Here is a 27,000-nt window from a genome sequence, read left to right as displayed (position 1 = left end):
AGCTTTGCATGACCTTGCCCAGAAAGTGGGCCGATTTGGGTTTCGGACACAGGTTCGCATCCCTGGTTGCAAGCCAAGGAGAGAACAGAAAGGCCAGTTGGTCCTGGGCATGCATTGGAGCCCCTTCGTGAACAGTAGTCGGAGCAGCAAACATGAACAGCCTCGTAGGAGCTCTAAGAGCGAGCTCTCACATGGGAGGGGATGCATCAGAGAAAGACGGGGCTGAAGTCAACAGTGATGAAGTCTACAGTGTTGAGACACTCCTGCTGCTCCAAATTTAGATGAGTTTTCCAAAGACAGGGGTAAGCCCAGTCTGTGGACAAGAGCTCAGGTTCTGCAGTCAGATGACGTGACCTGGGAGGCCTGCTGCTCACCAGCTGTGTAAACCTGAGCAAAGTCTTAACCTCTCTGAACCTCAGGTCTCTCCCATGGAACATGTCTAGAAGTACAGGACTCTTCATGAGAACACAAAACATAATGGGACCAGAGGAGCCCTTTAAAAATCTAAACGATGCCAAGCCTGTTCTCAGACTCTCCAATTCTGCCCCCCAGCTTACTTCCAATAAAATCCTGGGTCCCTACATTGATCTACAAAACCTGCCTCTCCCTTTTCTGACTCCTTCTCCTGCAGCTATCACTGCCCTCTCCTCCACATCAGCCACGCTGGCCTTCTTAGTGTTCCCTGAACTCGCCAAGTATTCCCACATTTGCTCTTTCTTCAAATATAGGGTGTCCCCCAAAATATATACACACACTGAATAATTATAAAGGCAGTGTTTATTAAAATACATTTCATTAAAAAAAAAACCTGAGCTCTCTGCAGTTAAAGTGTGCATACATTTTTTAGGATACCCCATATTTACCTGGGTCCCTTCCCTCAGGTCCCTGCCCCACTGGGACTTCCCCTAACCACGCTGTGTAAGACAGCAGCACTCCCCCTCATCCTGACCCTCTCTAGCCTCCTTATCCTGCTGCGTTTTTTCTCTATAGCACTAGCTCTATCTGGCATAAGATGTCTGTTTGTCTGACTCAACTCACTAAAATATATTAATAAGATTCATGAGGCCAGTTTTGTTCACTACTGGTAGCAGTCTACCAAGTACTATATTTCCACATCTCCGCCTCCCAGGCACCTATCAGGTTAGAAATTCCGAAGGTTGTGTGACTGATCCTCAGACGAGTACCATGAGTGGGGCACTGCTATAAAAGGTCCACAGCACTCAGGATTCTCAAGTGGTCACAGATCACATATGTGTAGGGTGTATCAGTCAGGAGAGGATCAGTTAGGCCTCAGTAACAAACAACCCCAAATCTTAGTGGATTAAAAATAATTTCCCATCAATGCTTTGACTTGGGATAGTGTTCTGTTTTGTCTTTACATTGACACCTGCACAGATGGAGAAACTGTGCTCTGAAGCATGAACTTTCGGTAGGGCAGAGGGAAAGAAAGCTCTGGAAGGTCTCATACTGGCAACTATTCCAGTGTGATCAGGACTAGTCACAAAATCCCACCTAACTCCAAGCCAGAAAGTACCGTCCTACCATGGGCCCATGTGAACATAACAAGTGACTATCACCCCTTAACACCTGGCATAGAGCAGCACATCCCAAGTCCTTATTGAGTGAATTAAGGACACACTCCAAATGCAGTGCCTGGCAACACACACACACACACACACACACACACACACACAGCACTCAATCCATGAGAAATGCTGATAATATGATTAGAGTTGCTTTGCTATAAGTTCAAAGGTTTGAAACAGTTGGGAAAATGGCATATAGAGAATCACATTGCCGAAGTTACTGCTCAAAATCAGCACCCAGGTGTGACCTTGTCATGAAGGATATGTCCTACCCAAGTGTTCCGTCTGAATAGTCTGACTGTCATTCATGGAGGGTTTCAGAAAAGCTGCCAACGTGGTGCTTTCCACACTCTCCAGTAAGACAGTGGCCAGCGTGGAGGTCTCATCTTTGGTGAAGTTGGACCACGTGGATGTTTGTTCAAGCACAGAGGCAAAGCTCTCAGCCGTACTCTGCAAAGGAAAAGGGTGCTTGCTTGCTATTTCTCTTCCTCTCTCCTCTCTCTGTCTGTCTCTCAGTCTCTCTGCCTCTCTTTCTCTCTGTTTTTTCTGTGTGTCTCTTCTCTCTCATCCATGAAATAGCAATTGTCCTCTCTCATCAAGAGAGTGTTTTACAGCCCTAGCCTTGTTTTGCTCAGTGGCTAGAGCATTGGCTGGTGGACTGAAGGGTCTTAGGTTTGATTCCAGTCAAGGGCACATTCCTCAATTACAGGCTTGATCCCTGGCCCAGTCCGGGCAAGTGGGAAACAACCAATTAATGTATCTCTCACACATGTATGTTTCTCTCTGACATCGATGTTTCTTTCTGTCTCTCCCCCTCTCTTTCATTCTCTCTAAAAACCAATGGGAAAATATCTTCAAGTGAGGATTTACAAAAATAAAATAAAATAATTTTAAAAGAGTAATACAATCCCCTATTTAAAATATATATATATATATATATATATATATATATATATATATATATGAGTGGATAAGCAAGCTATGGCCCAGCCATACAAGGGAATATTACTCAGCCATGAAAAGGAGTGAGGCGCCGAAGCCGGTTTGGCTCAGTGGTAGAGCATCGGTCTGCGGACTGAAAGGTCCCAGGTTCGATTCAGGTCAAGGCCATGTACATTGGTTGCGGGCACATCCCCGGTAGGGGGTGTGCAAGAGGCAGCTGGTCGATGCTTCTCTCTCATCGATGTTTCTAACTCTCTATCCCTCTCCCTTCCTCTCTGTAAAAAAATCAATAAAATATATATATATATTTTTTTAAAGAGAGGAAGGGAGAGGGATAGAGAGTAAAAAAATCAATAATATATATATATATATTTTAAAGTATAAAAAATCAATAAAATATATATATATTTTTTTAAAGTGAGGAAGGGAGAGGGATAGAGAGTAAAAAAATCAATAAAATATATATATATATTTTAAAGTATAAAAAATCAATAAAATATATATTTTTTTTTTAAAGAGAGGAAGGGAGAGGGATAGAGAGTTAGAAACATCAATGAGAGAGAAGCATCGACCAGCTGCCTCTTGCACACCCCCTACCGGGGATGTGCCTGCAACCAATGTACATGCCCTTGACCTGAATCGAACCTGGGACTTTTCAGTCCGCAGACCGACGCTCTACCATTGAGCCAAACTGGCTTCGGCCAATAAAATATATTTTTTTAAAAAAGAAAGAAGAAAAAAAAAAGAAAGAAAGAAAGAAAGAAAGAAAGAAAGAAAGAAAGAAGGAAAGAAAGAAAGAAGGAAAGAAAAGGAGTGAGGCACTGACCCTCACTGCAGCACGGATGGACCTTGCACCCAGGATGCTCAGTGAGAGAAACCAGACACAAAGGCCATACCATGTGTGATTCCATTCATGTGACATGTCCAGAGCAGGCATATCCATAGGGACAGAAAGTGGATTAGTGATTGCTGGGTGGAGGGGATGAGGAGAGATGCTTATGCAGTTTCCTTTTGGATGGTAAGGATGTTCTAGAACTATAGTGGTGATGTTGGCTCAACCATGTGAATGTGCTAAATGTCACTAATAGTTTCCCCAAAAAAGACAGGGAACTATCGATAAACACAACATTAACAACTCTCAGAGGCACTGTGCTAAGTGAAAAAAGCCAGGCGCAAAGGGCTGCATACTGTGTGACCCCATTTATATGATGTTTTAAAAAGATAAATATATAATGACAAAACAGATCAGGGATTTATCAAGCCTAGTTGTGGACAGAGTATGCGACTATAAAGGGGAAGCCCAAGGAAGTTTGGGAGTGAGGGGTGGGGAATTAGAACTGTTCTGTATTCTGATTGTAGTAGTAGTACATCCATCTACTCAGGTAATAATAAAACATGTAAAATTGTCCAGAAAAGGGCAATTCTGCTGTATGTTAATTTTTATTGCTTTGTTCTTTTTCTTTCTTTTTATTATTATTATTTTTTTTAACTTTATAACTTTTCAAATCTCACAACTTCTAAAAATTAACGTGAACTCACAGTTCAATTATAAAGAGGACTTCCTGCATCCCTGAGATATTCAAAACATGAAATACAATTACAAGGGCGTCCTTACCTTCAGAGAAACGGCAGTGGTCTTATTTGCACAGTTCTTATCCAGGACGCTGAAGGTGGCATTCATGAGTGCACAAAATGAAACCTGTGCCCAGAAGGGAGAACGCTCGTGAGCATTGATCTGTCCCTCCCCCAAGCATTCAAGGTACAGACTGGGCCTCCAAGTCCACTGCATGGGGTGGCTGGCCCTCAGTCCCTGAGGCATCATGAGTCCCTAGAATCCTCAGAGAAATACAAACTCACCCTATGATCCAAACTGGAGCCACAGCACTTTTCTCTTCCATGAATTAAACATCAGACACACATGAAAGCAGAACATCACGGTGGGGTGAAAATATGGGGAGATGTGTGGAAAAAAAAATCAGTGGCTGAATACTTACATCTTCCGGCTCCACTGCTGCTCCCACTTGGCAGAGCAGGACCTGTTTGTTGTTGGGGATCACATCTTCTTTACACTTGAAGGGAACTCCTAGGAATAGCACAAACACAACCAAATCAGGCTTAACTGCAGCAAGATAATGACTGAAGCGAGTCTGATTATGCCATTCCCTGCTTCAAGTCCAACCACTGCCATGTCCTACAACAGTGGAAACAAGCAAGCTCTACTCTACCACACAGGGACCCTGGGATGTTCTATAAAGCTCCCAAACAAACAAATCTAAGCAAGGTATTGCCTAGGAATATATGCAAGGGGAGAAATCTTTATTTAAGTAGGATAATTAACACAAGTTCAGAGCGATTCCCTCTGGGGCAGAGACAGGGGTATGGAATGGGGAAGAAGGAAGGACATCGATGATATTCTACTTATGTCGACAAGGCCCAGGTAGATTCATTTTATTGCTTCCATGTAAGTTATATTTTTAACATCCCAAATAATCCACAATTCTTAAAAATATGTTTTATTTATTTTTTTACAGAGAGGAAGGGAGAGGGATAGAGTGTCAGAAACATTGATGAGAGAGAAACATCAATCAGTTGCCTTTTGCACACCTTCTACTGGGGATGTGCCCACAACCAAGGAACATGCCCTTGACCAGAATTGAACCTGGGACCCTTGCATTTGCAGGCCGACGTTCTGTCCACTGAGCCAAACCGGTTAGGGCCAAAATAATCCATAATTTAACATTTTTAAACCTCTTATGGTTTCCCATTGTTCTTGACAAAGAAAACTGCAAAATTGTTTGCATGGCCCACAATATCCTACAGTGTCTGACTGCCCCTCACCTTCTCAGATATAGCTAATGCAATTTCTCTTACCCTTTCTCTGTGTTAGCCTCAAGGCCTTTGCATGTGACCTTCAGCCTTCATCTGGAAAATTCCTACTCTTCCTTCAAGCTCCAGCTGAAATGCTATTTTCCCAAAGCATATGAAATAGCCTATTAGTCATTCCAAAATGTTCTAAGATTTTTCAATGGTCACATTCATCATAGTCATTAAATAATTATTTATGTGCTCTCTACTTTTCCCCCTAGACTATAAGCTATGTGAGGGTAAGTATCATATCCATCATGTAAAGGACTAAATTCTCAGTGTACGGGTCAGTTTGATTCATTAACTAATTAACATATGCTCCAAAAATAATGTATTGAATGAGTGAATGAATGAAGGTGTAAATGAATGAATGAATAAAGAGAGAACATGTGGATGAGGTGAAAGTAAGAAAAAGATCCAGAGGTTGGGCAGAGTGAGCAAGACACAGATTCCATTGCCAAGACACACAAGGAGATGATTACGTTTGCAGCTGAAGTTGCCATATTTCCAGGAGCCTTCTGGCTTCGGACGAAAGCCCACATTGCAGCCACAGCTGTAGGAGCCCTGGGCATTGGTGCAGACAGAATTGGGGCCACATGGTGATGGATCTTGCACACACTCATCAATATCTGCAAAGAACTCAAGAATATCAAACAACCAAAGGAACAAGGAGATGTTTTTTGTCCAGGGATGTCCACACAACCCTCCAGTTACCTCTACATTCCACCCCTTGCTCTGTGAAGTTCAGACGCCCATTGCTTGGTGCAAAGCCAGGGTGACAGGTACAAAAGTAGCTCCCAAGGGTATTGGTACATGTTGCATTGAAAGGGCACGTATCCGGGCACTCATCAATATCTGTGTAGTAAAGAAAGGGCATGAAGCAGAGTTGGCCAATAATCCAACAAAAGTAATACTTCCCATTCTAAAAACAAAGGAGTTATCATTTAAATAATGGCAGCCCAACCAGGAACTACATTTCCCAGAATCCTTGGCATCTGGGGGACCATGTAGTAACCCATCCCAATATTCTTTTAACATTGTTTCTGTTAACTAGCATATAACTTCAGATAAATAGCCTGTTTGCTTAAGAATTCTAGGAATTAACTTCAAAAGAAGCAGAGCCCAACCTCAGTGGTTCTCAACCTTTCTAATGCTGCAACCTTTTAATACAGATCCTCATGTTGTGGTGACCCCCAACCATAAAATTATTTTTGTTGCTATGATTGGGGGTCACCACAACATGAGGGAGGAACTGTATTAAAGGGTCGCGGCATTAGAAAAGTTGAGAACATGATCTTCCGGCCCTGGGAGATTTGCTGACCTTCAATCAATTATTTGATCAGATTGTGCTGACTTGCATGTTGTTCCTTCAATGGAGAACTCTGAACCCCTTCCTTCCGATTTCTTTGTTCTGCTCTGTTTTTGTTGGTTGGTTGGTTGGTTATTTGATTAGGCTTTGTATTTCCTCTTCTCTCCTTACAAAAACCACTTCCTGCGTCCAATTGATAAGATGGTCTTTGCAATGTAAGTGCACCATCTTCTCAGGCTGCCAGCTCTTGAATAAACCTATTTCCCTTTCACCAAACCTTGTCTCCTCATTATTGGCTTTCCAGTGGCAGGCAGCTGAACCTGGGTTAGGTATCAGTGTGAAGAGTCTTCACTCATGGAATGTGAAAAAGTATGACATTTGTCACTTCTGGGCCAATATGACCAAGAAGTGGGTGTGCCTTCTCTCTGTTGCCCCACCACTGGCTGGGACCAGGGGTTCCAAGGTCCTAAGGGATAGAAAAACCAAGAGATTCAAGGAGGTGGGAGCCCTACTATCACCTTGTGGAGGAAGGCTGCCCATCAGCCCCGTATATCCACATTGGATTATCATGAGCATAAAAAATTTCTAAGTTAAGCTAGTGGTTCTCAGCTAGGGGCAATTTGCTTTTCCAGGGAACACTGGGCAATGTCTGGAGACATGTTTTATTGTCAAGACTGGGGAAGGGGGTGCTACTTGGATTTAGTAGGTAAAAGCCAAAGACACTGCCAAACATCTGCTATGTACAGGACAGCACCCCACAACAAAGAACTATCGGGCCCAAAAAGTCAATAGTACAGAGGTCGAGAAACCCTATCCTAACAAATACAGAGTGGTGTCAGGGCACTGTGGCAACACAGGGTTACCGCTCCTTCTGAGGGTTTCTAAGCCACAGAGAATATATGGAATTTAATGTCCTAGAAAAAATAATTAGGAAGGAGGCAACAACATCTCCATGTAAAGTCACAAAACATGAAGAATTGTCCTAGCTGGTTTGGCTCTGTGGTTGGAGCATCAACCCTCAGACTGAAGGGTCGAAGTTTCTATTCCAGTCAAGGGCATGTACCTCAGTTGCAGGCTGGACCCAGTCTGGACACGTGTGGGAGGCAACCAATGGATGTGTCTTTCTCACATAGATGTTTTTCTCTCCCTTTCTTTCCCCCTCCCTTCCACTCTCTAAAATTCAACGGGGGGGTGGGGGGGGGGGAATCCTCAGGTGACAACAAAAACAAAAATAGAATAAATAAGCAGCATCCACTAGTCACTGAAGTAGGTATGTGGCACACTACACTAGACATTACCATGGAGAGCCAGGACAAGAAGTCCTTCTGATACAAATGTAGACTAATTTGGAGTCATCAAAGTGGCCCACAGCTGAAAGCATGGGGAAGTGGTTTTCCTCTTGGTGTTACAGAAACTTCTCTAACCAAAGATTGAGCTTCCCATTTTCAGATATATTGAAGCCTTGTCAGAAGTAGCAGGGAGCTGCACTAGTCCAGCTCCATATGCAAAATTTAATTTTGCATATAAAGCTGGACTAGTGCATGATTTTCAAAACGTTTGGGTCAAGAGAACCTTTGTCCCTGTGAAGTGAAACTTGAATCGGTAAGACAAATGAAAGAGGTGATCGTGTGACGAAAAGGGAGGTGAAAGTCCATGGTTTGGCTTTCTTGCCTTTGATCGGGATTCTGAATAGGCTCTCAGAAGCCATTGGAGCTGTATTACTCTTTCAAGGTCTCCTTTGATTTTATCGCTCTACTGTTCTCCTTCTAACAATGTCAGCATCTAGTGTAGATCAATAAGAAGAAATAGATCAATAAGATCAATAGCTGTTTCTAATTAAAAGAGACATGATTTCCCCTGGGGGTTGAAGAATATAAAATGTGTTCTGAAGTGCAGTCGATACACTGAGGAAAGCCTCCATCAACCCTTTCACTTCCTGTATGCATCGGAAATATTCCCTCCCAATGATCCCCCAGAGGGATGGGTGTTTATTTCTCTTTCTTCTGAACCTAGGCTGTGACCAATAAAAAGTGCTAGAAAACTGCTGAGCCCAGGTCTTATGAGAACTGGCATTTCTGCTTTCTGCCCCTTTGACCATTCCTTCTTGGAGACCAGTGGCCATTTCATGAGGAAGCCTAAGCAGCCATGTGGAAAGGCCCATGATGATCATTAGGGACCCAACTAAGCTCCCAGCCAGAGACAACCACCAACTACCAGCCACATAAACAAGGCCATTTTGGATCTGCCAGTCATCCTCAGAAAACCCATGTGGTCAACCTGTAAAATCACGAGCAAGAACAAAGGGTTATTGTTATATGCTATTGCATTTCAGGGTCATTTGACAACCATTGAGAAGTCCTCCTCATGGCTGGGAGAATTACCTGTACATTTGAAAGCCTCTGGTTGCTTGGGGGTCCATAAATGAGGTGAAATGAACCCAGGCAGGCAGGAGCAATTGTATTCTCCTGGGATGTTGGTGCAGACAGCATTGGGACCACAAAGAGTTGAGTTTCTGGAACATTCATTCACATCTAAGCAGAAAATTGATCTAAGTCAGTGATCGACAAACTCATTAGTCACCAGAACCAAATATCAACAGTACAACGATTGAAATTTCTTTTGAGAGCCAATTTTTTTAAACTTCAACTTCTTCTAACGCCACTTCTTCAAAGTAGACTTGCCCAGGCCATGGTATTTTGTGGAAGAGCCACACTCAAGGGGCCAAAGAGCCTCATGTGGCTCACGAGCTGCAGTTTGTGGACCATGGGTCTAAGTCATAAAGATGAAGAATGCTGAGGCTATAACAGTAGTACACAGCCCACCAGGGACAGAGTCAAGGGGTTTTCCTGACCCTGTCTCACCTTCTTACACACGTTTTCATCGCTATGGAGGGAAGTATTCAAATGCATGTCTATAACCCACGCAACCAGAGGCTCCCCATGGCTCAGGGTAAGACCCCAAACTCCTCATTAGAACCAATGAGACCCTGAGAGCCTGCTCCCAGCTAAGCTCACCTCCCTCATCTTCTCCTTCTACTCCCTGTATAACAAGGGATCCAGATTTGTTGATTACCTATAAGTACATGAAGACTCTTCTCTCTCATCTGTGTTCCCTCAGAACTCAAGCTCATTCACTTCTTCTTTCCCTGGTGAATACCAGCCCCTCTCCAAGGAATCATATATTATCCTATATGATAAAAGCCTAATATGCTAAATGTCTGGTCATCTGTTCAACCAATAAAAGTGTAATATGCTAATGATATGCTAAGCCCACTCAACCACTCGCTATGATGTGTACTGACCATCAAGAGGCAGACCCTCTGACCGGCAGGTTAGCTTGCTGCTGGGGTCTGGCCATCTGGCCATCATGTGCCAGACACACCATGGAGCTCTCCCATGGTCCCTCCCCAGCTGGCCAACCTTCTGTGACCCTCCCTGGCCCTGATCATGCACTGGTGGGGTCCTTCAGCCTGGCCTGTGCCCTCTCCCAATCTGGGACCCCTCAGGAGATGTTGGAGAGCCAGTTTCAGCTTGATCCCACAGACCACACCAAGGGACTCCACTGGTGCACGAATTCGTGCACTGAGCCTCTAGTTAATAATAATAACAACTAAGAGGTATCAGAGTGGAGGCCTGGAGGACAGGACATCTTGGGTGTGAAGCCACCCTGAGGCATAGTTCAGATGCTGACCCTCCTAACTCCTTGGAAGAGTGACTCCACCACAATGGAGGCTCCATTTCCTCATCTGTAAAATATCACCAACACTACCAAAGAGGTCACATATGGAAGAGCTTAGGGCCTTGGTTGAGATCCTGCCTCCAGGCCTTTGTACCCTTCCCCAGATACCCAATATCTCCCTCCCTCAGTGTTTTCAGATCTTTCTCAAATATCCACTTCTCGCTGCAGCCTTTGCTCTAATAAAATTAGAAACCCACTCCAGCACTCTCTATCTGCCTTCCCTGCCTAATTTGTCTTCATCTCCTTTAACTATTCCAGACACACAATACATGCACACATTTATTTTTGTTACCTGTCTCCCTCCACATGAGATGATAAGCTATAGGAAAACAAATATTTTTGCTGGTGTTTTTCACCACTGTATCCACAATCCCTAGAATAGCGCCTCACGTAAAGTACATGCTCCAGGACTATTTGCTGAATGAGTGCATGAATAAATGAAAGAAAAAATGAATGATGATTGGCTTCACCTTTGTAGATGAGGGCTTTGAACTCAGCTGAGATCCACCCTAATTCCTGCCCCACCACTGCAGTCTATGCAAACAGGCTTGGACCCTGATCACCAAAAGACCCCTTCACCTACCTTCACACATCCCCCCTGGGCCATGGAAACTCCTGTTTCCGCTGTCGGATTCAAATCCTGGGTTGCAGACACAAGAGTAGCTTCCAAAACTGTTGTGGCAGGTCGCATGCTCCGGGCAAGCTCTGGGATCGGCACATTCATCCACCTCTAATGAGTGGAAATGAAAACCCAGATCAAGGCAGATGAGGAATTGAGGACAGGAGACTGCAAACAGGAAACCCCCTCTACATGTTCCTAATCAATGGCACACAGTAGTGCTGCTTCCCAATACCCATGTTCCCCCTTCTTCTTCACCTCCCGGGCAGTGAGATGCGCCCTGGGAGAATAACTTTTGGCCAACAGTGTGTAAGGAAAAAGGTGGCAAAATAGTTTCAAAACATAAGGATCATAGATTACAGAGGTGTTCATAGTCTTTCACTGATCCCTGTATCTACATCCTGGGATGTGGGCTTTGCCACTCCTCTCTTTTAAGCTGTGGAGTTGTTTCCCCACCCCTGGATCTAGCCAGCCCAGTGACTTGCATTGGCCAACAGAATGTAGCGAAAGTGATGTGGTGCCAGCTCCAAACTTATACCTCTAGAGGGTTGTTTGTATTCTGTTCATTCTTGGGGCTTCTGCCATATGAACAAACCCTAGTCTGGCCTAACGAAGAATAAAGGACAAAGTGGAAGAGAGATGGATGGCCTCCAGATATGTGGACAGCCCAACCAAGATCAGCAAAACTGACCCCCAGCTGACCACAGACCCATGAACAAATCCAGTTGAGACTCAAAGAACTGGCCAGCAAGGCCCAACCTCAACTGTCAAGACATGGAACTGAGAGTTAAATAAATGGCGCTGGTTTTTAACCACTGACTTTTAGGGTTATCTGTTAGTCAGCAGTAGCTAACTGCTGCAAATGGACTGACTTCAAACATCTCTGGCTCCAAGACAAGAGAATATAAGGAGCATGTCATGCAGTCATCCTCTCTAAATGAACGTGGAGAACACAGACTGCACCAGACTTCCTGCCTCTTGGTGAGAATATTCTGACCACAATGTTGGGGACGGAATCAAAGAGCAAGACAGAAACTGCTGTAAACCATATGGTGTTTGGACCAAAGATGGAGAAGAATGGAGATTCCAGACCATTTACTAGCTCCATCACCCAAGACATGATGACTGATTTAATATGGAGGGAGATAGAGGATCAAGGGAAACTTTCAGATCTTAATTTAAATGCATTTTAGAAGAAAGTTCTGAGGTTTGGGTCTCTCTATGACAGAGTGTCTCGACGTTAGCACTACTGCCATTTGAAATGGGATCATTTTTGTATGGATTTAGGTGTGAACAAAACCAACTCCATTTCTGCATCCAGATTTCATTTCATTTTAAGTTTCATGCTGTGATTAACCTCATTGTCCTTAGCAAGCAGATCAAAGCCTTCTGGTTGATGAATATCTATGTTCCTTAAAATGTAGCCACAAATATTTTCATTAATAATTGCTGAAATGCCAGGGCAACCAAGATAAATATCAAACTGGCCATCTGTCACAAGACCACAAGGAGAAATGGCCCCTGGCTTTGCTATACTGCATTTTTGTGTCCCTTTGTCTTTTTAATCATTAGTACCTGAGTTATACTATAAAAAAGCACAATAGCCTTAACAAGTTTGGCTCAGCGGATAGAGCATCGGCTTGTGGTCAAGGGCATGTACCTTGGTTGCAGGCACATGCCCAGAAGGGAGTGTGCAGGAGGCAGCTGATTGATGTTTCTCTCTCATCAATGTTTCTAACTCTCTATCCCTCTCCCTTCCTCCCTGTAAAAAAAAAATCAATAAAATACATTTAAAAAAGCCAACAACAACAACACTGTAACAGGGGTCTGGAAGTGGGGAATAATCCATGCAGACTGTTAGGCTGTCTGTTCTGCTCTGATCTAATCTTCCTGTAAGTAAGTAACCTCTAATAAGTTCTATCATATTCTATGGAGTTGCCTGCTTTGTTCTTCGGTCTGAAGTTAACTTCTCATCGTGGCAGCCAGTGCACCGTTGCCTACCATCAGGTGGCTTTTTATTGTGAGAAGCTGTCCTGTGCATTGTAATGTGCCTTACCCTCTAGATGACAATAGCACACACAACCTCACCATCACCACCGGTTGTGGCCATAAAAAATGTCTCCAGACATGGCCAATGCCCCTGGGAGAAAGAGCACTGGCCAGCCTCCCATACTCTCAAGTACTTTCTGACCCCACTGCTTAATTCATCGTAAGATCTCAACAGGTGTTCAAATCCCAGTTCTTCCACTTTCATGGCTGTGTGTCCTTGAGCAAGTGACTTCATCTCTCTGAACCACAGTTTTCTCAGTCTTAAGATGAGGATCAGCATCCCGATCTCGTAGGATCATCAAATTAAGTGATGCTTCATTAAACAGGTAAACAAAGAAGAGCAGGTCCCCCATACCTTCACAGAGAGAGTTGTTAGAGATGAATCCATCTTGGCAGGGGCAACTGTAGCTTCCAAAAGAGTTGACACACTCAGAATGCTCTGGACACACTCCCCTGTCGAGGCACTCATCGATGTCTGAGGAGCAGCAGAAGAGAGTGGGCAGACAAAAGATTGGCCGTCTAAGGTTAAATACTTATGTGCCCAACTCAGTGGTAGCTATCCACCAAAGACCCATGCAGAGCCCAGGAGCATTACCTGTACAGGAGAAATAACCTGGATTTCCTGGGCTCCAGGTATCTCCAGTGGGAGAAGAGAAGCCAGGCAAGCAGCTGCACTTGTACCTCCCCGGCAGGTTTTTGCAGACTGAGTTAGGACCACATTTTGAGGGACCTGAAGAACATTCATCTACATCTAGACAGAGAAAAAGACAGAGTTACAAATCTGCCTCATCTTGTATAAAAGGCTGTATTTTCCAAAGATGGCTATAAAGTCTTCCATTTCTTATGCCCTTCATTCAGTGTGAATTTAAGCAGCAGGTCTATGTTCCTTCCCTTTGAATCTAAGCATGCTTGTGACTATGGTGGTAGTGACACTCAAGGTTATAAAAAAAAAAGCGTGCATTGTTCTCTTCAGATGCTCATTCTTAGAACTCAGCCGCCATGCTGTGAGGAAGCCCAACCAGTCATGAAAAAGCAGCCCGCATGGAGAACTAAGACCTCCAGCCACAGGCCTGGCGGGGCAGCCAGCCAACAGCCAGCACCAGCTTGCCAGCCATGTGAGTGGGTCCCTCTTCAAAGTGGATCCTCTAACTCCCACGTGAGCCAACTCAACTGACACTGCATGGAACAGAGACAAGCTGTCCTCACCAAACTCAGCCCAAACTGTGGATTCATTCATGAGCAAAATAAATGACTGTTATTGTTTTAGCCACTAAGTTTGCAGTTGTCTATTAACCAGTCGAGAACACTTTGCAAAACTACCTCTAGGAATTTACTCATTGAAACACCCATAGAATTGTGCAATTGTGGTACCATGGTATCAAGCCACCCTAAATTAACACTTGCTACATACCTGTCATGCAAATAAAACTTCAAGACAAATCTCCTAAAGCTTTCTCCTGGCAAATTGCACCTCTCCTAAAGAGAAATCTGGAACTCCACTGTCCACCAAGATAAGATCATAGGGATATTCATCCCAGCTTTGCTTGAAGTTATAAAACTTTAGAAACAACCTAAGTGTTAATAACAGGATGATTAAATCTGGAGATACATAAAGAATAACATGTTCTTTCATTTGACAAATATCTATTGATACACTGTATAGGTCACAGACATAGAATGGACAAAATCCTGGCTGTAGTATCCACCACTTTCTAGATGAGGAATGTGCATTTCACCCCAAATTTAAAAACCAGGGCCCACCAGCACTACTGAGCTCACTGAATAATCCATGAACCATAGCACAAAGAAAGAGATGTTTGGGAGCTAGAATGATAGAAATGATTTATCTTGTTCAGCCAACTACAGTCCACGGTCAAATTCAGTCCACCTCATCCATTTTTTATAAATAAAGTTTTATTAGCACACAGTCACATACATTCATTTATGTATCATCTACAGCTGCTTTTACAATACAGCTGGAGCATTGAGTAGTCATGATAGAAACTTGCATGGCTTACAACCTCCAAAATATCTGGGCCCACACAGAAAAAGTTTACAGACCCCTGATCTTATTCAAAGGCACAGACAGATCTTTACTGTCAAGCAGAGAACTGGGGTATAAATATAAGAAATGCAGACAAAGAACTTTGCTCATTCTGGGAACTGTTTGAGTTTATATTATTTATGTTAATAGTAGTTCTTAGGATTATATGTGTGCCTAGCGCACTGCAAACATTATTGCACTTAATAGTCCCAACTCTCCTTGGAGGTAGATGCTCTTAAATACCTATTTCACAAATAGAAACATTGAGGCTTGGAGAGATTAAATTCATTTCCCCAGCACCTCACAACTAGAGTGTTAAAAGACCACCATTAAAGTCATAAAGATCTGGGTTTGAATTTTAGTTCAACTGCATGATGCTACACAAGTCATTTCAGCTCTCAGAGCCTCAGTTCCCTCATCTGTCCAATGGAGACACATCCCACTGAGACACTTGATCACGTGGGAAAATGCACCTAAAGCCCTTGTACGGGCTTTAATAAGTGTTAGAAAATCTTATTATCTACACTGAGAAGGAGGGTCCCCAATATGAGATCAGTGGATATTGATAAATAGCATGATCTTTATTTTTTTATAATGCCAGTCTCTAATTTTTGAAAATTTTAGTGACCAGGAATCATTTTCTTTCTTTTTTTTTCTTTTTTTAAATGTATTTTATTGATTTTTTACAGAGAGGAAGAGAGAGGGATAGAGAGTTAGAAACATCGATGAGAGAGAATCATCGATCAGCTGCCTCTTGCACACCCCCTACTGGGGATGTGCCCGCAACCAAGGTACATGCCCTTGACCGGAATCGAACCTGGGACCTTTCAGTCCACAGACCAATGCTCTACCACTGAGCCAAACCGGTTTTGGCAACCAGGAATCATTTTCATGAGAGAAGACAGAGAGAGGGAGAGGGAGAGAGAGAGAGAGATTGAGAGGAAGAGGAAGAGGGAAGAGGAAGAGGAGGAGGAGAAGAGGAGAAGGAGGAGGAGCTTACACCTAACTTTCTGATGAATGCCAAAGGATTTTGAGGAGGTGTGCACTCACCTTTGCATTCCACTCCTGGGCCTCTGAACTGTGTCAGTCCATTGCTGGACAGGAAGCCTCGTTTACAAGTACAGTAGTAACTCCCCACAGTGTTGGTGCAGGTGGCATAAGCTGGACACGTGGTGGTGTCCCAGCACTCGTTCACATCTAGGCAGCAAAAAAAAAAATGAAGATCTTAGGTTCCAGCACCAGAGTGGGGCTGCAGGGAAAACCAGTGGGAGAACAAGAAGGCAACTGTTTTGGGTCAAAGTGTGTCTCCTGTGAAGTTATTGAAGTACTAAATCCTGGTCCCTGAGACTATGAACTTATTTGGAAACAGGGTCTTTGTAGATGTTATTAAGATGTGAGTTAAAATGAGAGCATACTGGAGTAGGATGGTCCCTTAATATGATATGATTGGTGCCCTTATAAGGAAGGGAGGAGAGGCACAGAGACATAGGGAGAGGACCAAGTGATATCGAAGGCAGAGGTTAGAGTGATGGGTCTACAAGCCAAGGAATGCTGGCAACAGAAGAAGTTGGGAGAGGGACAGAGAACAGATTCTTCCCCTGGAGGAAGTACCTAATTTTGGACTCTGGCCTCCAGATCTGTGAGAGAATAAAACTCTATCCTGATACAGTGACCACGGATGCTCATCAAGGACCCTGAAGGCCTAGAACCCTTCTTTCTCAAAGTGTGGTCTATGGCCTGGTGAAAGCTAAATCTCAGGCCCTGCCCCAGACCTGCTGGATCATAATCTGCGCTGTAACAAGATCCTCGATGATCTTGGGCCCAGGAAAGGGTGAGATGCACTGGCCTGGACCCTTGCTACTCCACATGTGGCCGCAGGTCAGTAGCCTTTGTCTTGCCTGGGGTCCCCAGGAGAGCTTGGAATATCAGATGTTGATTCAGCAGGTCAGAGGCAGGGCCTGAGATACATTGTAGCCAGTCCAGCCCTGGAACATGTGATTTCACCTCTGTACCTCAGTTTCCCTGTTTAGCCCTCACCCACACATCCAGTGAGTCTCTCCCTCGTTGACTCTCCCTTTCTCTCCCAAATATCGTTCTGCATCTACTAACTTCTCTCTATCTCCACGGTTATGTTTGGTACAGATCTTCCTCTGGATTATATAATTAGTCCCACATCCCTCATTGTGCCCTGCAATTGTCTTAGGTTCTACAGCAGCGGTTCTCAACCTGTGGGTCACGACAACTTAACTGGTGGTCACTAAATTAACCTAAGTGACCCACAAGTTGAGAACCACCAACAGGGTCGCCTAAGACCATCGGAAAACACAGATATTCACATTACTATTCATTAACAGCAGCAAAATTACAGTTATGAAGTAGCAACGAAAATAATTTTATGGTTGGGGCTCACCACAACATGAGGAACTGGATTAAATGGTCGTGGCATTAGGAAGGTTGAGAACCTCTGTGCTAGACCATTGTAAAACTTCAGCTTTTCATGGGAGAGAGATGGGAGCCCAGGGAGAGGTTAGAGCAGAGGAGGGGCACATCATGACAGAATTTACATGACCTTCCGGCCACTGGTGGGGAAGATGAGCTGGAGAGGGCCAGCGGCAGTGTGACACGGCCTTTGCCCTTGTCCAGGTGAGCAGTGGGAGCAAAGGAAGCAAGAGATTCTGGCTTTATTCTGAAGGTAACGCCAATAGGATTTGCCAATGGGCCGGGTGGGGGGGGTGAAAGAAAGAGAGGGGTCAACAATATTGCCGACATCAACTGATAGGACGGGATATCATAGGAAAACTCTTTATAGAAAGTGCTAGAAAAGCATCATAGATGAATTACCATGATTAAGATCTTGAGAACTGGGGTTTTGGGGGTTCTTTTTTTTTTTTTTTTTTTTTGCCTCCTGTGAATGTCTTGTTGATTTCCCTTTCCTGCACTCAGATGGTATCTCTCTTCTCATTTCCAGCTTCCTCTTTCATCTGCAGGGCCAACCTTTCTCTCTGCAGACTTCCGGCACATCGCCCCTTGCGGTCTCCCTGCTCAGCTTCCCAAGCTCTATCTTCCTCTAGCTCTATCTGCCACTGCTCCAGGCCCCCCCCAACCAGAACAGCAGCCCAGTCCCCTGAGTCCAAGCACCTGTCCACCTCTCCAGCTCATCTCCTGCCCTGTCCCATCAGCCGAGCTCACTTTGCTCGGTTCCCCAAGTCCTTTCCTGACTCGGGACCTGAGCACCTCCCCCTGCAGACCTTGGGACTTGCCATCCGCTGTTAATCAAGTGAGCCAACTCCTTGTAATAGATCTCTCCATATACGAATGCCTATATCAAGATATGTACATGTCCATCCTATTGGTTCTGTTTCTCTGAAGAGCCCTGACTAATACAAATACCTCCTATATGCCCAGATTCTTCTAGGCATGGTAGACTCAACAGTGGAACAAGACACAAAATTATCAACCACCATAGAGCGGATAATCCAGAGAGGAGAGGGTGAGTCATACTATGTCAAAAAATAGGGTAGTCACTGCAAAGATGACTGAAGGAGCTGAAACACAAAGATGGTGGTGGAGGGATCCATGTGTCTATACAGGGCAAGAGCATCCCAGGTGAAACGCCCAGGGTATGCAAAGGTCCTGAGGCAGGGCTGGGCCTGGTGTTTTGGAGGAACAGCAATGAGGCCCATGTGGCTGGATAGAGTGAGGGAGGGAGGAGCTGAGAGCAGGGATGGGGCGGGCCATCCAGGGTCTTATGGGCCTTGGGGAGAACTTCAACTTCTATCTTTTTTTCTTTTTCTTTTTTAAAAATATATTTTATTGATTTTTTACAGAGAGGAAGAGAGAGGGATAGAGAGTTAGAAACATCGATGAAAGAGAAACATTGATCAGCTGCCTCTTGCACACCCCCTACTGGGGATGTGCCCACAACCAAGGTACATGCCCTTGACCGGAATCGAACCTGGGACCCTTCAATTTGCAGGCCGACGCTCTATCCACTGAGCCAAACCAATTTTGGCTTGGCTTCTATCTTGAGGGAGGTCAGAGCCCTAGAGGGCTCTGGGCAGAGGAAGGACAAGACCAACTCAGATGCTCACAGGTGCTGTCTGGCCACGGCTGGCAGGGCAGGGAGCCGGGAGACCAGGCCAATGGCCACTTCAACAGTCCATCTGCGACACACATGATGCTCAGTCACGAGCAAAACAGCTTAACTGGTGGTCACTAAATTAACCTAAGCAAAAACCGTGGCTTAGAGAGACAGAGAGAGCTTTGCAAGTATAACCAGAACTTTCCTTTCGTAGGTCCCTTCCATGCATTTCCCGCAGTCCCCACAGTAGCACTGACAGGTGGTGCACAAGTCTTTTTCCCGGGCTTTCAGGGTGCCAGCACCCAGAGTCCAGTATCCCGGGTCCTCACGCCCCAAGTCTGGGACGAGTTGGGATTGTCGGGCAACCTCCTTTTGGCACCTGCTACCACCACAGGGTGCAGACGTGGAAAGGGATGCTGGGAGCATTGGGTGAACCTGCCCTGGGTCACACCACGCGTCAGAATGCAAGACAAGGGCCAAGTGGAGTGAACTGCTGCTGGGGAGGAGTCCAGGAGACCTGGTCCCTGGCTGTGGCCCCGCATTGGCTACCAGCTGTGGATTATCTGCAGCCCCGACCATAAGAACCAGAGAATCCATATTTCTCTGAGGAGGAAATGGAACAGGAGAGAGAGGAGGAGAGGGGAAGGAGAAGAGGAGGAGGTGGTGGTGGTGGTGGGGGGGATGGCTAATTTAATCGAGCATTTACTGTATCCCGTTTTCAGCACTGCCTCTATCTGACCTTCCTTTATTCTCATCAAAACTCTGTGGGATTGGGTGAGCGTGGTTTCCCTTTGTGAGAGGGGACGGGGACAGGGACAGGGTATGGGAAGGGGGGGGACAGGGTATGGGAAGAGGGGGGATAGGGTATAGGAAAGGGTGGGTAGGGTATGGGAAGGGGAGGGACACAAACGAGCAGGCATTTTCCATGGCAGGACTTGGAGTCATGTGCTGCATTTGAATCGGGCAGCAGTTACGCCTCTGCATTTGAGGGTGAACAGACGCAGTAGAGTTTGGGAAAATAGTACACACCGACCAGGCCTCTAACCACTCCATGGGAGCCTGCGTGGTAGCAGCCGGGAACACGGAGCCTGTCCCGAAGCCGGCATCTTACAGAGAGACCCACCGAACGCAGCTGAATTCTGAGGCCTGAATGCCTCCGTGGGCCCCAGGGCACCAAGGGGACTAATCCTCTTGGCAAACGTGTGGCCAGCCAAACGACCATGCTCGGTTACAGCCCAAGATTGGCTCCCAGAAGAGATGCGATGTCGTCTGGGGCCTCCAGATCTCCCCCGGGATGGCCACCACAGAGCAGTTGGCATGGTGACAAAGCAACCACCGCGGCTCGGCAGGTGATGGAAGGGGTGGCCCACTGCACAGAGATGTCTCCCTCCCAGTGGACCAGAGATGGCCATTCCAGACGCCGCCAGCCTGAGCACAGGGACATGAGAGGTGGCTTTAGAAGAAAAAGTGTCCACGCTTCCCATAATGTCAGAGGTGCGCCTCCTCATGAAAGAGAAACTCGTGTTTCAGAGAATCGCCCATTGGCAGGAAGGACTCTGCCCACAGCAGACCTGGCCCCAGCGTGCGTAGTAGAAGCTTCTGTCCAGAAAGAAGCAAAACACACTCTTTCCATCCATCTCAGTCTAGAAAACCCATGCGTGCTGCTGCTCATGGCACATGGCACCATGAAGGAAAGCCAGAAAGAGGTCAAGAAGACCCTGTCGGTCTTTGAAAACTTTGAGAGGCACTTCCCCCTCGGGTTCCTCAGCAGCTCCTTCATCGAAGGCCTGAGGCAACCCCGGTCAACTCACTCAGAAGGACGCAGGCCGGGGGGCTGCTGGAGAGCTAGAGATGGCAGATGAGAGGAACGTACCTGAAGCTTCTGAGGAGGAGGCAGGATCCACAGTACCACTGTTCATGGGCCAGTCAGTAGAACCTGAGTCAAATGCAGCAGATGGCATAGAACTATTTGAAGACAGTCATCTAAACAGCCGCTCCAAAGCAATAGCATCAAAAACAAAAGAGATTTCCCTGGCTGCTTTGGCTCAGTGGATAGAGAATTGGTTTGTGGATTTAAGGGTCCCAGGTTCAATTCCGGTCAAGGGCACATGCCCAGGTTTGCAGCTCAATTCCCGGTAGGGGGCATGCAGGAAGCAGGAGGCAGGAGGTGGCCAGTCAATGATTCTCTCTCATCATTGATGCTTCTCTCTTTTCCTTTCCCTTCTCTAAAATCAATAAAAATATATGGGGTTTTGTTTTGTTTTGTTTTTTGTTTGTTTGTTTGTTTTTGTTTTTAAAAAGATGTCCTGACTGGTTTGGCTCAGTGGATAGAACGTTGGCCTGTGGATTGAAGGGTCCCAGGTTCGATTCTGGTCAAGAGCATGTACCTTGGTTGCAGGCACACCCCCAGTAAGGAGTGTGCAGGAGGCAGCTGATCAATGTTTCTCTCTCGTCGATGTTTCTAACTCTCTATTTCTCTCTCGTCCTCTCTGTAAAAAATCAATAAAATATATTTAAAAAAATAAAATAAGAGAGATTGAACAGGTTTACTGACAAGACTGTGAAACTTTTGGGATGGTTGGGAAAATGCTGATTGGAAAAGATCCTTCATTAGGAAAGTCCATACAGTTTGCATTGAGACAGAATTTACACGAAATAGGTGAGCGGTGTGTGGAAGAACTCAAGCATTCATTGCAGAGTTTGACACCTCTAGTTAAGACTTCGAAGAGCCTTTTTAAAAATTTACTTGCTCAGGCAAAAAAAAAAAAAAGGTACTAAACTCACTAACCCCTCCCACCCCCCAGTTGTGTAAATCCTTCAAATATGGATTTTTTTTATGAAGAGAAATACTTTATGATGTTGACCACAGTTCCAAGATCAAATAAATATCTAAAATAGTCTTAAGATATTTTAATTAGAATTTTTTAAATCTACGTGTAAAGACTTCTAATTAATTACTTATCTTTTTCCCCCTCTAAAAAGATGGGTCAAGTGATGTTTCAAGTTCTGGAGAACAGTTTTCTGTACTTATTCATATGCTGTAGTCTTGTGATAGTATGCGATCATTTGTTTGGTCACACTAGTGTAATTTTTAGAGATCACACCACTTAAGCATTTATACGTTTTTTTGCATATCATCGTCATTGATACCATGTGAAAATGTTAGAATTCTAAGTTGTGATCTTTTTGACTTGTTGAGGCTATGTAAGTTTTAATATGTTTAAGTATAAGATCCAAATAAACTGAATACCTTGGTATCTTAGAGAATACTTGCTTTGAGTATAAATTCTCATGGCAGTACCTAGAGCACTTAAGTCCCTTAAAAGACACCTCACAATAAAATCCTGTTTTCTAAGCAAAGGAACCTAAATTAATGTCTCCTATTAAAATAATCCTGAAATTCTTGTGTGTCTTAAACAACATCATATCAAGGTAATTTGAGATGAAAGATGAGGGCCATTTTAAAGCTGAAATTTCTTGTAAAATTTCTAATTGGGAGAGAAAAAATTTAGAATTTGAGGGAGCAGTAGAGCTACTTTTCTTTTCTTTTTCTTTTTCTTTTTTCTTTTTTTTTTTTTTGTGTGCTATTGGCCCATATTTCCTATCTCCAGAAAGAAGACTGATAACATACCCATGGTTAAACTATTTACTGATTATGCCTTGGTTAATCCCCTTGTAGTCTAAAAAGTTCTTTGTTTTGCTGCTTTTCTAAAGGGTTCTTAGCTTTTCAAAAGTGCTCTTGGAAGAAACAAAGCAGAGTAAGTAGTAAGCCTCGCACCAAGCAGTCTGTAAGCCATCCCTCATGAGCTAGCCATCCAAACGACAGGTTAATTAGGAATCTAACTGGGACAATTAGGATATTCCACTCATTTCCTGATCACTTCCAGCTGTCCAGTGGCATTTAGAAAAAAGAAAAAAAAAAAAAAAAAGAAAAAAAAGAAGAATGTTTTTGTGGCATTTGTTAGGAAACCTTAAAATTATGTTTGCTATTACTACCCAATGTCATTACCCTTCCATCGTCTTTCCATTTCCACTCTCTTCTCACCTGGATTCTGGCGTCATTTTTAGTGGCCTTTATTGGTACTATCTTAACAGCTACCCAGAATAGATAAACATTTTGTTAAATATGGAAATAGCAGAATAAGATAATCTTAGCACATCCTGTAATAGGTGCCTCAAAAAATGTAGTATGCCATTTCATAAATTTAAAGTAAAATTGAAGGCAACAATGATTTTCTTACGTTTCCTATATAAGACCACCTTGAATGGTTATTCTTTGCTATTTAGATGTTGTGCATAGCCACAACTCAACCCCTCGTGTCATCTCTGGTATTCTTCATTCGTATGAGCAATGATTTTGTTTGTTTACAACCACCTTAGAAAGAATAAAAGTACTGATTTTGTTTCTCCCCCTGGGTCCATTTCTTTAGTCAGAATGTCACAATTTAAAAACAAAACAAAACAAACAAACAAAAACCAACTTGAGAAACTACCACGGAGGTAAAGGAGTTGTTCACTTTTTGAAATTCATTCAATTATAGGACTTTTACTCACAACTGCCTTTAAATGTAGGTTCAACAGGTAACATTTAAACCTTTAAAGTGGTTTATAATAAGCTTGCCACTAGCATTATTCTGGTGTTAAATCTGTCTGTGTGGGGTTTCTTTTTAAGCTTTAAAGTTGAATTTTAGGATAGATTAATTCAGATGTCTACCCAAGTGTGTATTTTGCAATTAAATGTTCTTTGTTAAAAATTTTTGTTTGTAAAATATCTATTGTTTTTGAGTATGTCCAATTGAAGTGATAACATTTTCATTATCTTATAAAGCCTTGGTGATCAAAAGGGGAAAGCAGATATTGTGAATCTTTTTTGTGAGTTTTAAAAGTGCAAAATAAAGCAACTAGATTTAAATAAAATTTAAAAAACACAACTCCGGGATCCATTCCTCTTACCTTCATTTTCATGGAAATTAAAGTCTCTGAAATTTACTATAACACCCGAGGTCCCCATGGCAATGGCACTGGAACCAAGATTCGAACCCAGGAAGTGTGACTCCAGAGACCCCTCTGAACAGCTCCACATGGGGCTGAATCCTCACAACTATCCCACCAGGCGGGTCCTACAACACCCATTAATCAGATGGCAAAACTGAGGGACAGAGGCACTTATCCAAGGTCCAACTGCCTCCAATCAGGGGGAGTCTCTTACCCAAATCCACCTGTGTTGACCAGGGCTGCCAACCTGCAAACAGAGAAAAGAGGTCATTAGATGCACCTGAGATCTGGCTTGGAATCACCTTGCGGCCCAGCCAGCCCCCATGTTTCCCTAAGTGCCAACGATTTTTTTCTCTTTTAAAATATATTTTTATTGATTTCAGAGAGGAAGGGAGAGAGGAGAGAGATAGAAACATCAATGCTGAGAGAGAATGTTTTTCGGCTGCCTTCTTTATACCCCTTACTGGGGATGGAGCCCGCATCCCAGGCATGTGCCCTTGACCGGAATCGAACCTGGGACCCTTCAGTCCACAGTCCAACGCTCTAACCACTAGGCAAAACCAGTTAGGGCGAGCGCCAACGATTTCGGGGGCAAGTGATGAAAGCAGGGGGAATGCATATCTGACAAGGAAAACTCGGGCTCTTCCTGGGAGCTGCCTACATCAGCTCTGAAATCTTACACTTTGCCAGATCATGTGGAGCTGTCCAGGTAGCCACTCTTGGCACCCCCTCCATCCACTTTACCAGGTAGGAACAGCCACCGCCCAGCTGTTTCCCACCACTCAGCTGTTTCGCTGGCCTGAAAGCAGTGACTGGCAGAGGCAGGGGCACAGCCTGGACCCCTTGCCTCCCAGCAGATCAGTCTCCCAGGAGCAACTCGTGGGTCAGAGCTCCCTGTGGGTCAGGCTGTGGCTGAGCCTCCCCAGAAAAGCCTTCTGAGTTCCACAGAATCTAGCACACTCACCCCAGAAGAGGAGCAGGCTGAGCGTCCACATCGCGCTGCTCCTGTCACTCAGAGAGGAGGCCCTGTCTGCATCCCTGGGCTTTCTGAGGGGATGGGGAGCAGGGGCGGAGCCAGAGTTGCTCAATTACTGCTGGCACCCCGTGGACCTTTTTTTGCTGAGTTGCTGCCACTCATGCAGACAGTGTGCAAACCCTCAAATTCTCCTTTCTCAGCGGGGAAGAGAAGTTGGTCTGCGCTCTCTCGCTCTCTCTCTCTCTCTCTCTCTCTCTCTCTCTCTCTCTCCCTCCCTCCCTCCCTCCCTCCCTCTCTCTCTCTCTCTCTCTCTCTCTCTCTCTCTCTCTCTCTCTCCCTCCTTCCCCCTGTTCTTTTTTGCTTTCCAACCATCATCTGTCTCCATTTCTTATGACCTTGTTTTATTGCAGCCGACACTAAATGAGCGTGCCCCCCAAAGAAGGAAGCCCCAAGCTCCAGGGCCTCTTCGCCCGTTATCACATACCAGGCAGGCCCTGCGCTAGACACACTGCTAACAAAATTTAACAACATCGAAGCATCAACATCGCATTGCAGAGTGTGACGACTCCACTTATTTTACCAAAAAATGAAAAGGGAAGGCTTTGGAGAGGAGATGTCCCGCGTCCAAGACTGCTTGAGGACCTGGGCCCTCAAAGGGATTCAAATCTAGAGCCCTCTGCCAAGTTTAGAGATTTGACTATTTCATCTTCTCTCTGTACCTGATCACATCACTGCCATCACCACCACTCCTAGCCCCAATCCACACACATATACACACACACATACACACACACACACCACACACACATACACACACACACACACCACACACACACACCATGCACACATACACACACACTCTCACACACACACAGACACACACATACTCACACACACACTCACACACACAATCTCATTCACATGGAGATATAGGAATGTCTTCATTAGGGTCACCCAGCAGCAGACAAGGAGACAAGGATTCTAGTGAAAGCAGTTTCTCAGAAAACTCTGGGGAGTGGTGGAGGGGAGGGGAAGCTAGTGAGACTGGGCAGGGATCCAACCCACAGTGGATGTTATCGAGCCACATACATGTGACAACCTGGGCTTAACCTCATTGGGTGCCTCCTGTAGGCGGCATAGAGCCCACTCGGCAGAGTTGTCCCAGCTGAGGGGCGAGGGAGCTGGGTATTTATCCACCAGTTGCTGTCAGTCTCCCTCGGGCCTGGTTTCCAGGGAGACAGAACAGGCTCCAGAGGCAGAGGTCAGTCTCCTGTGCGCTGAGGGGTGTGGAGCGGCTCCAAGAGCATCTGCCAAGAGCTAAAAGCGAGGTGCAGGAACCGCCCCAAGTTCCCTGGAAGGAAAGTGCAGCCGGTTCTTGCCTTCTCCCTTTTGTTCTCTGCCAAGCAGAAGACCCATCGTGAAGTTACGGTCACTAAAGCAGTGCACAGGGGTCCCCCGTTTGTGCACCCAGGGGTCCTGCCCCCAGAAGCTGCACTGAAGAGCCAGTATGAACATACGGCAAATTGCACCAAGAAGGAGGATAGACAGAGCTGCCTGATGTCTAAGATAGGCTCTGGAGGAGAAGTGCAGACTCTGCAGCCAGACTGCACACCCCCAGGGGCGGGGTTCAAATCCCATCTCCACCATTGGCTACTCATGTGGGGTCCGGGGAAAGTTCTCAATCTCTCTGTGTCTCAGCATTCCCATCTGTAAAATGGGCCTGATGGTAGTAAAATCTACGTCACGGGGCAGGCATGAGCATCTGAGGACTGGATGTGTGCGACACACAGGAAAGG

The 27,000-nt window shown here is 45.0% G+C and overlaps 1 protein-coding gene and 1 pseudogene across 3 annotated transcripts in view; one reads left to right on the top strand and one right to left on the bottom strand.

Annotated features, from left to right (window-relative positions):
- The window catches only part of ADGRE1 (adhesion G protein-coupled receptor E1), a 64,318-nt gene extending 39,051 nt beyond the window's left edge, over positions 1 to 25,267 (bottom strand). For 2 of the 3 annotated variants that reach the window (XR_004991833.2, XM_036459681.1), the window contains exons 1-12: positions 25,193 to 25,267; positions 24,443 to 24,475; positions 16,203 to 16,349; positions 13,704 to 13,859; positions 13,464 to 13,583; positions 11,024 to 11,170; positions 9,084 to 9,233; positions 6,108 to 6,248; positions 5,876 to 6,022; positions 4,523 to 4,611; positions 4,144 to 4,227; positions 1,859 to 2,036 (exon numbers count right to left, since the gene is read on the bottom strand). Coding sequence is in view for 2 of the 3 variants with exons in the window: in XM_036459681.1 (XP_036315574.1) it covers positions 1,859 to 2,036; positions 4,144 to 4,227; positions 4,523 to 4,611; positions 5,876 to 6,022; positions 6,108 to 6,248; positions 9,084 to 9,233; positions 11,024 to 11,170; positions 13,464 to 13,583; positions 13,704 to 13,859; positions 16,203 to 16,349; positions 24,443 to 24,475; positions 25,193 to 25,223 (1,423 nt within the window). In the remaining variant the exon portion in view is untranslated. Of the gene's footprint in view, positions 1 to 1,858; positions 2,037 to 4,143; positions 4,228 to 4,522; positions 4,612 to 5,875; positions 6,023 to 6,107; positions 6,249 to 9,083; positions 9,234 to 11,023; positions 11,171 to 13,463; positions 13,584 to 13,703; positions 13,860 to 16,202; positions 16,350 to 21,106; positions 21,155 to 24,442; positions 24,476 to 25,192 lie in introns of those variants that run through there. The other variant, XM_045589178.1, reaches the window with a different exon arrangement.
- LOC118731257 lies at positions 20,661 to 22,110 on the top strand (annotated as a pseudogene).
- Positions 25,268 to 27,000: the final 1,733 nt, after the last annotated feature.

The sequence above is a fragment of the Pipistrellus kuhlii genome, unplaced genomic scaffold (genome assembly GCF_014108245.1).
Source record: "Pipistrellus kuhlii isolate mPipKuh1 unplaced genomic scaffold, mPipKuh1.p scaffold_m20_p_30, whole genome shotgun sequence".
Classification (NCBI taxonomy): Eukaryota; Metazoa; Chordata; class Mammalia; order Chiroptera; family Vespertilionidae; genus Pipistrellus; species Pipistrellus kuhlii.
The sequence above is the reverse complement of the archived record's forward strand: the minus strand, read 5'-3'. Positions and strand labels throughout refer to the sequence as shown.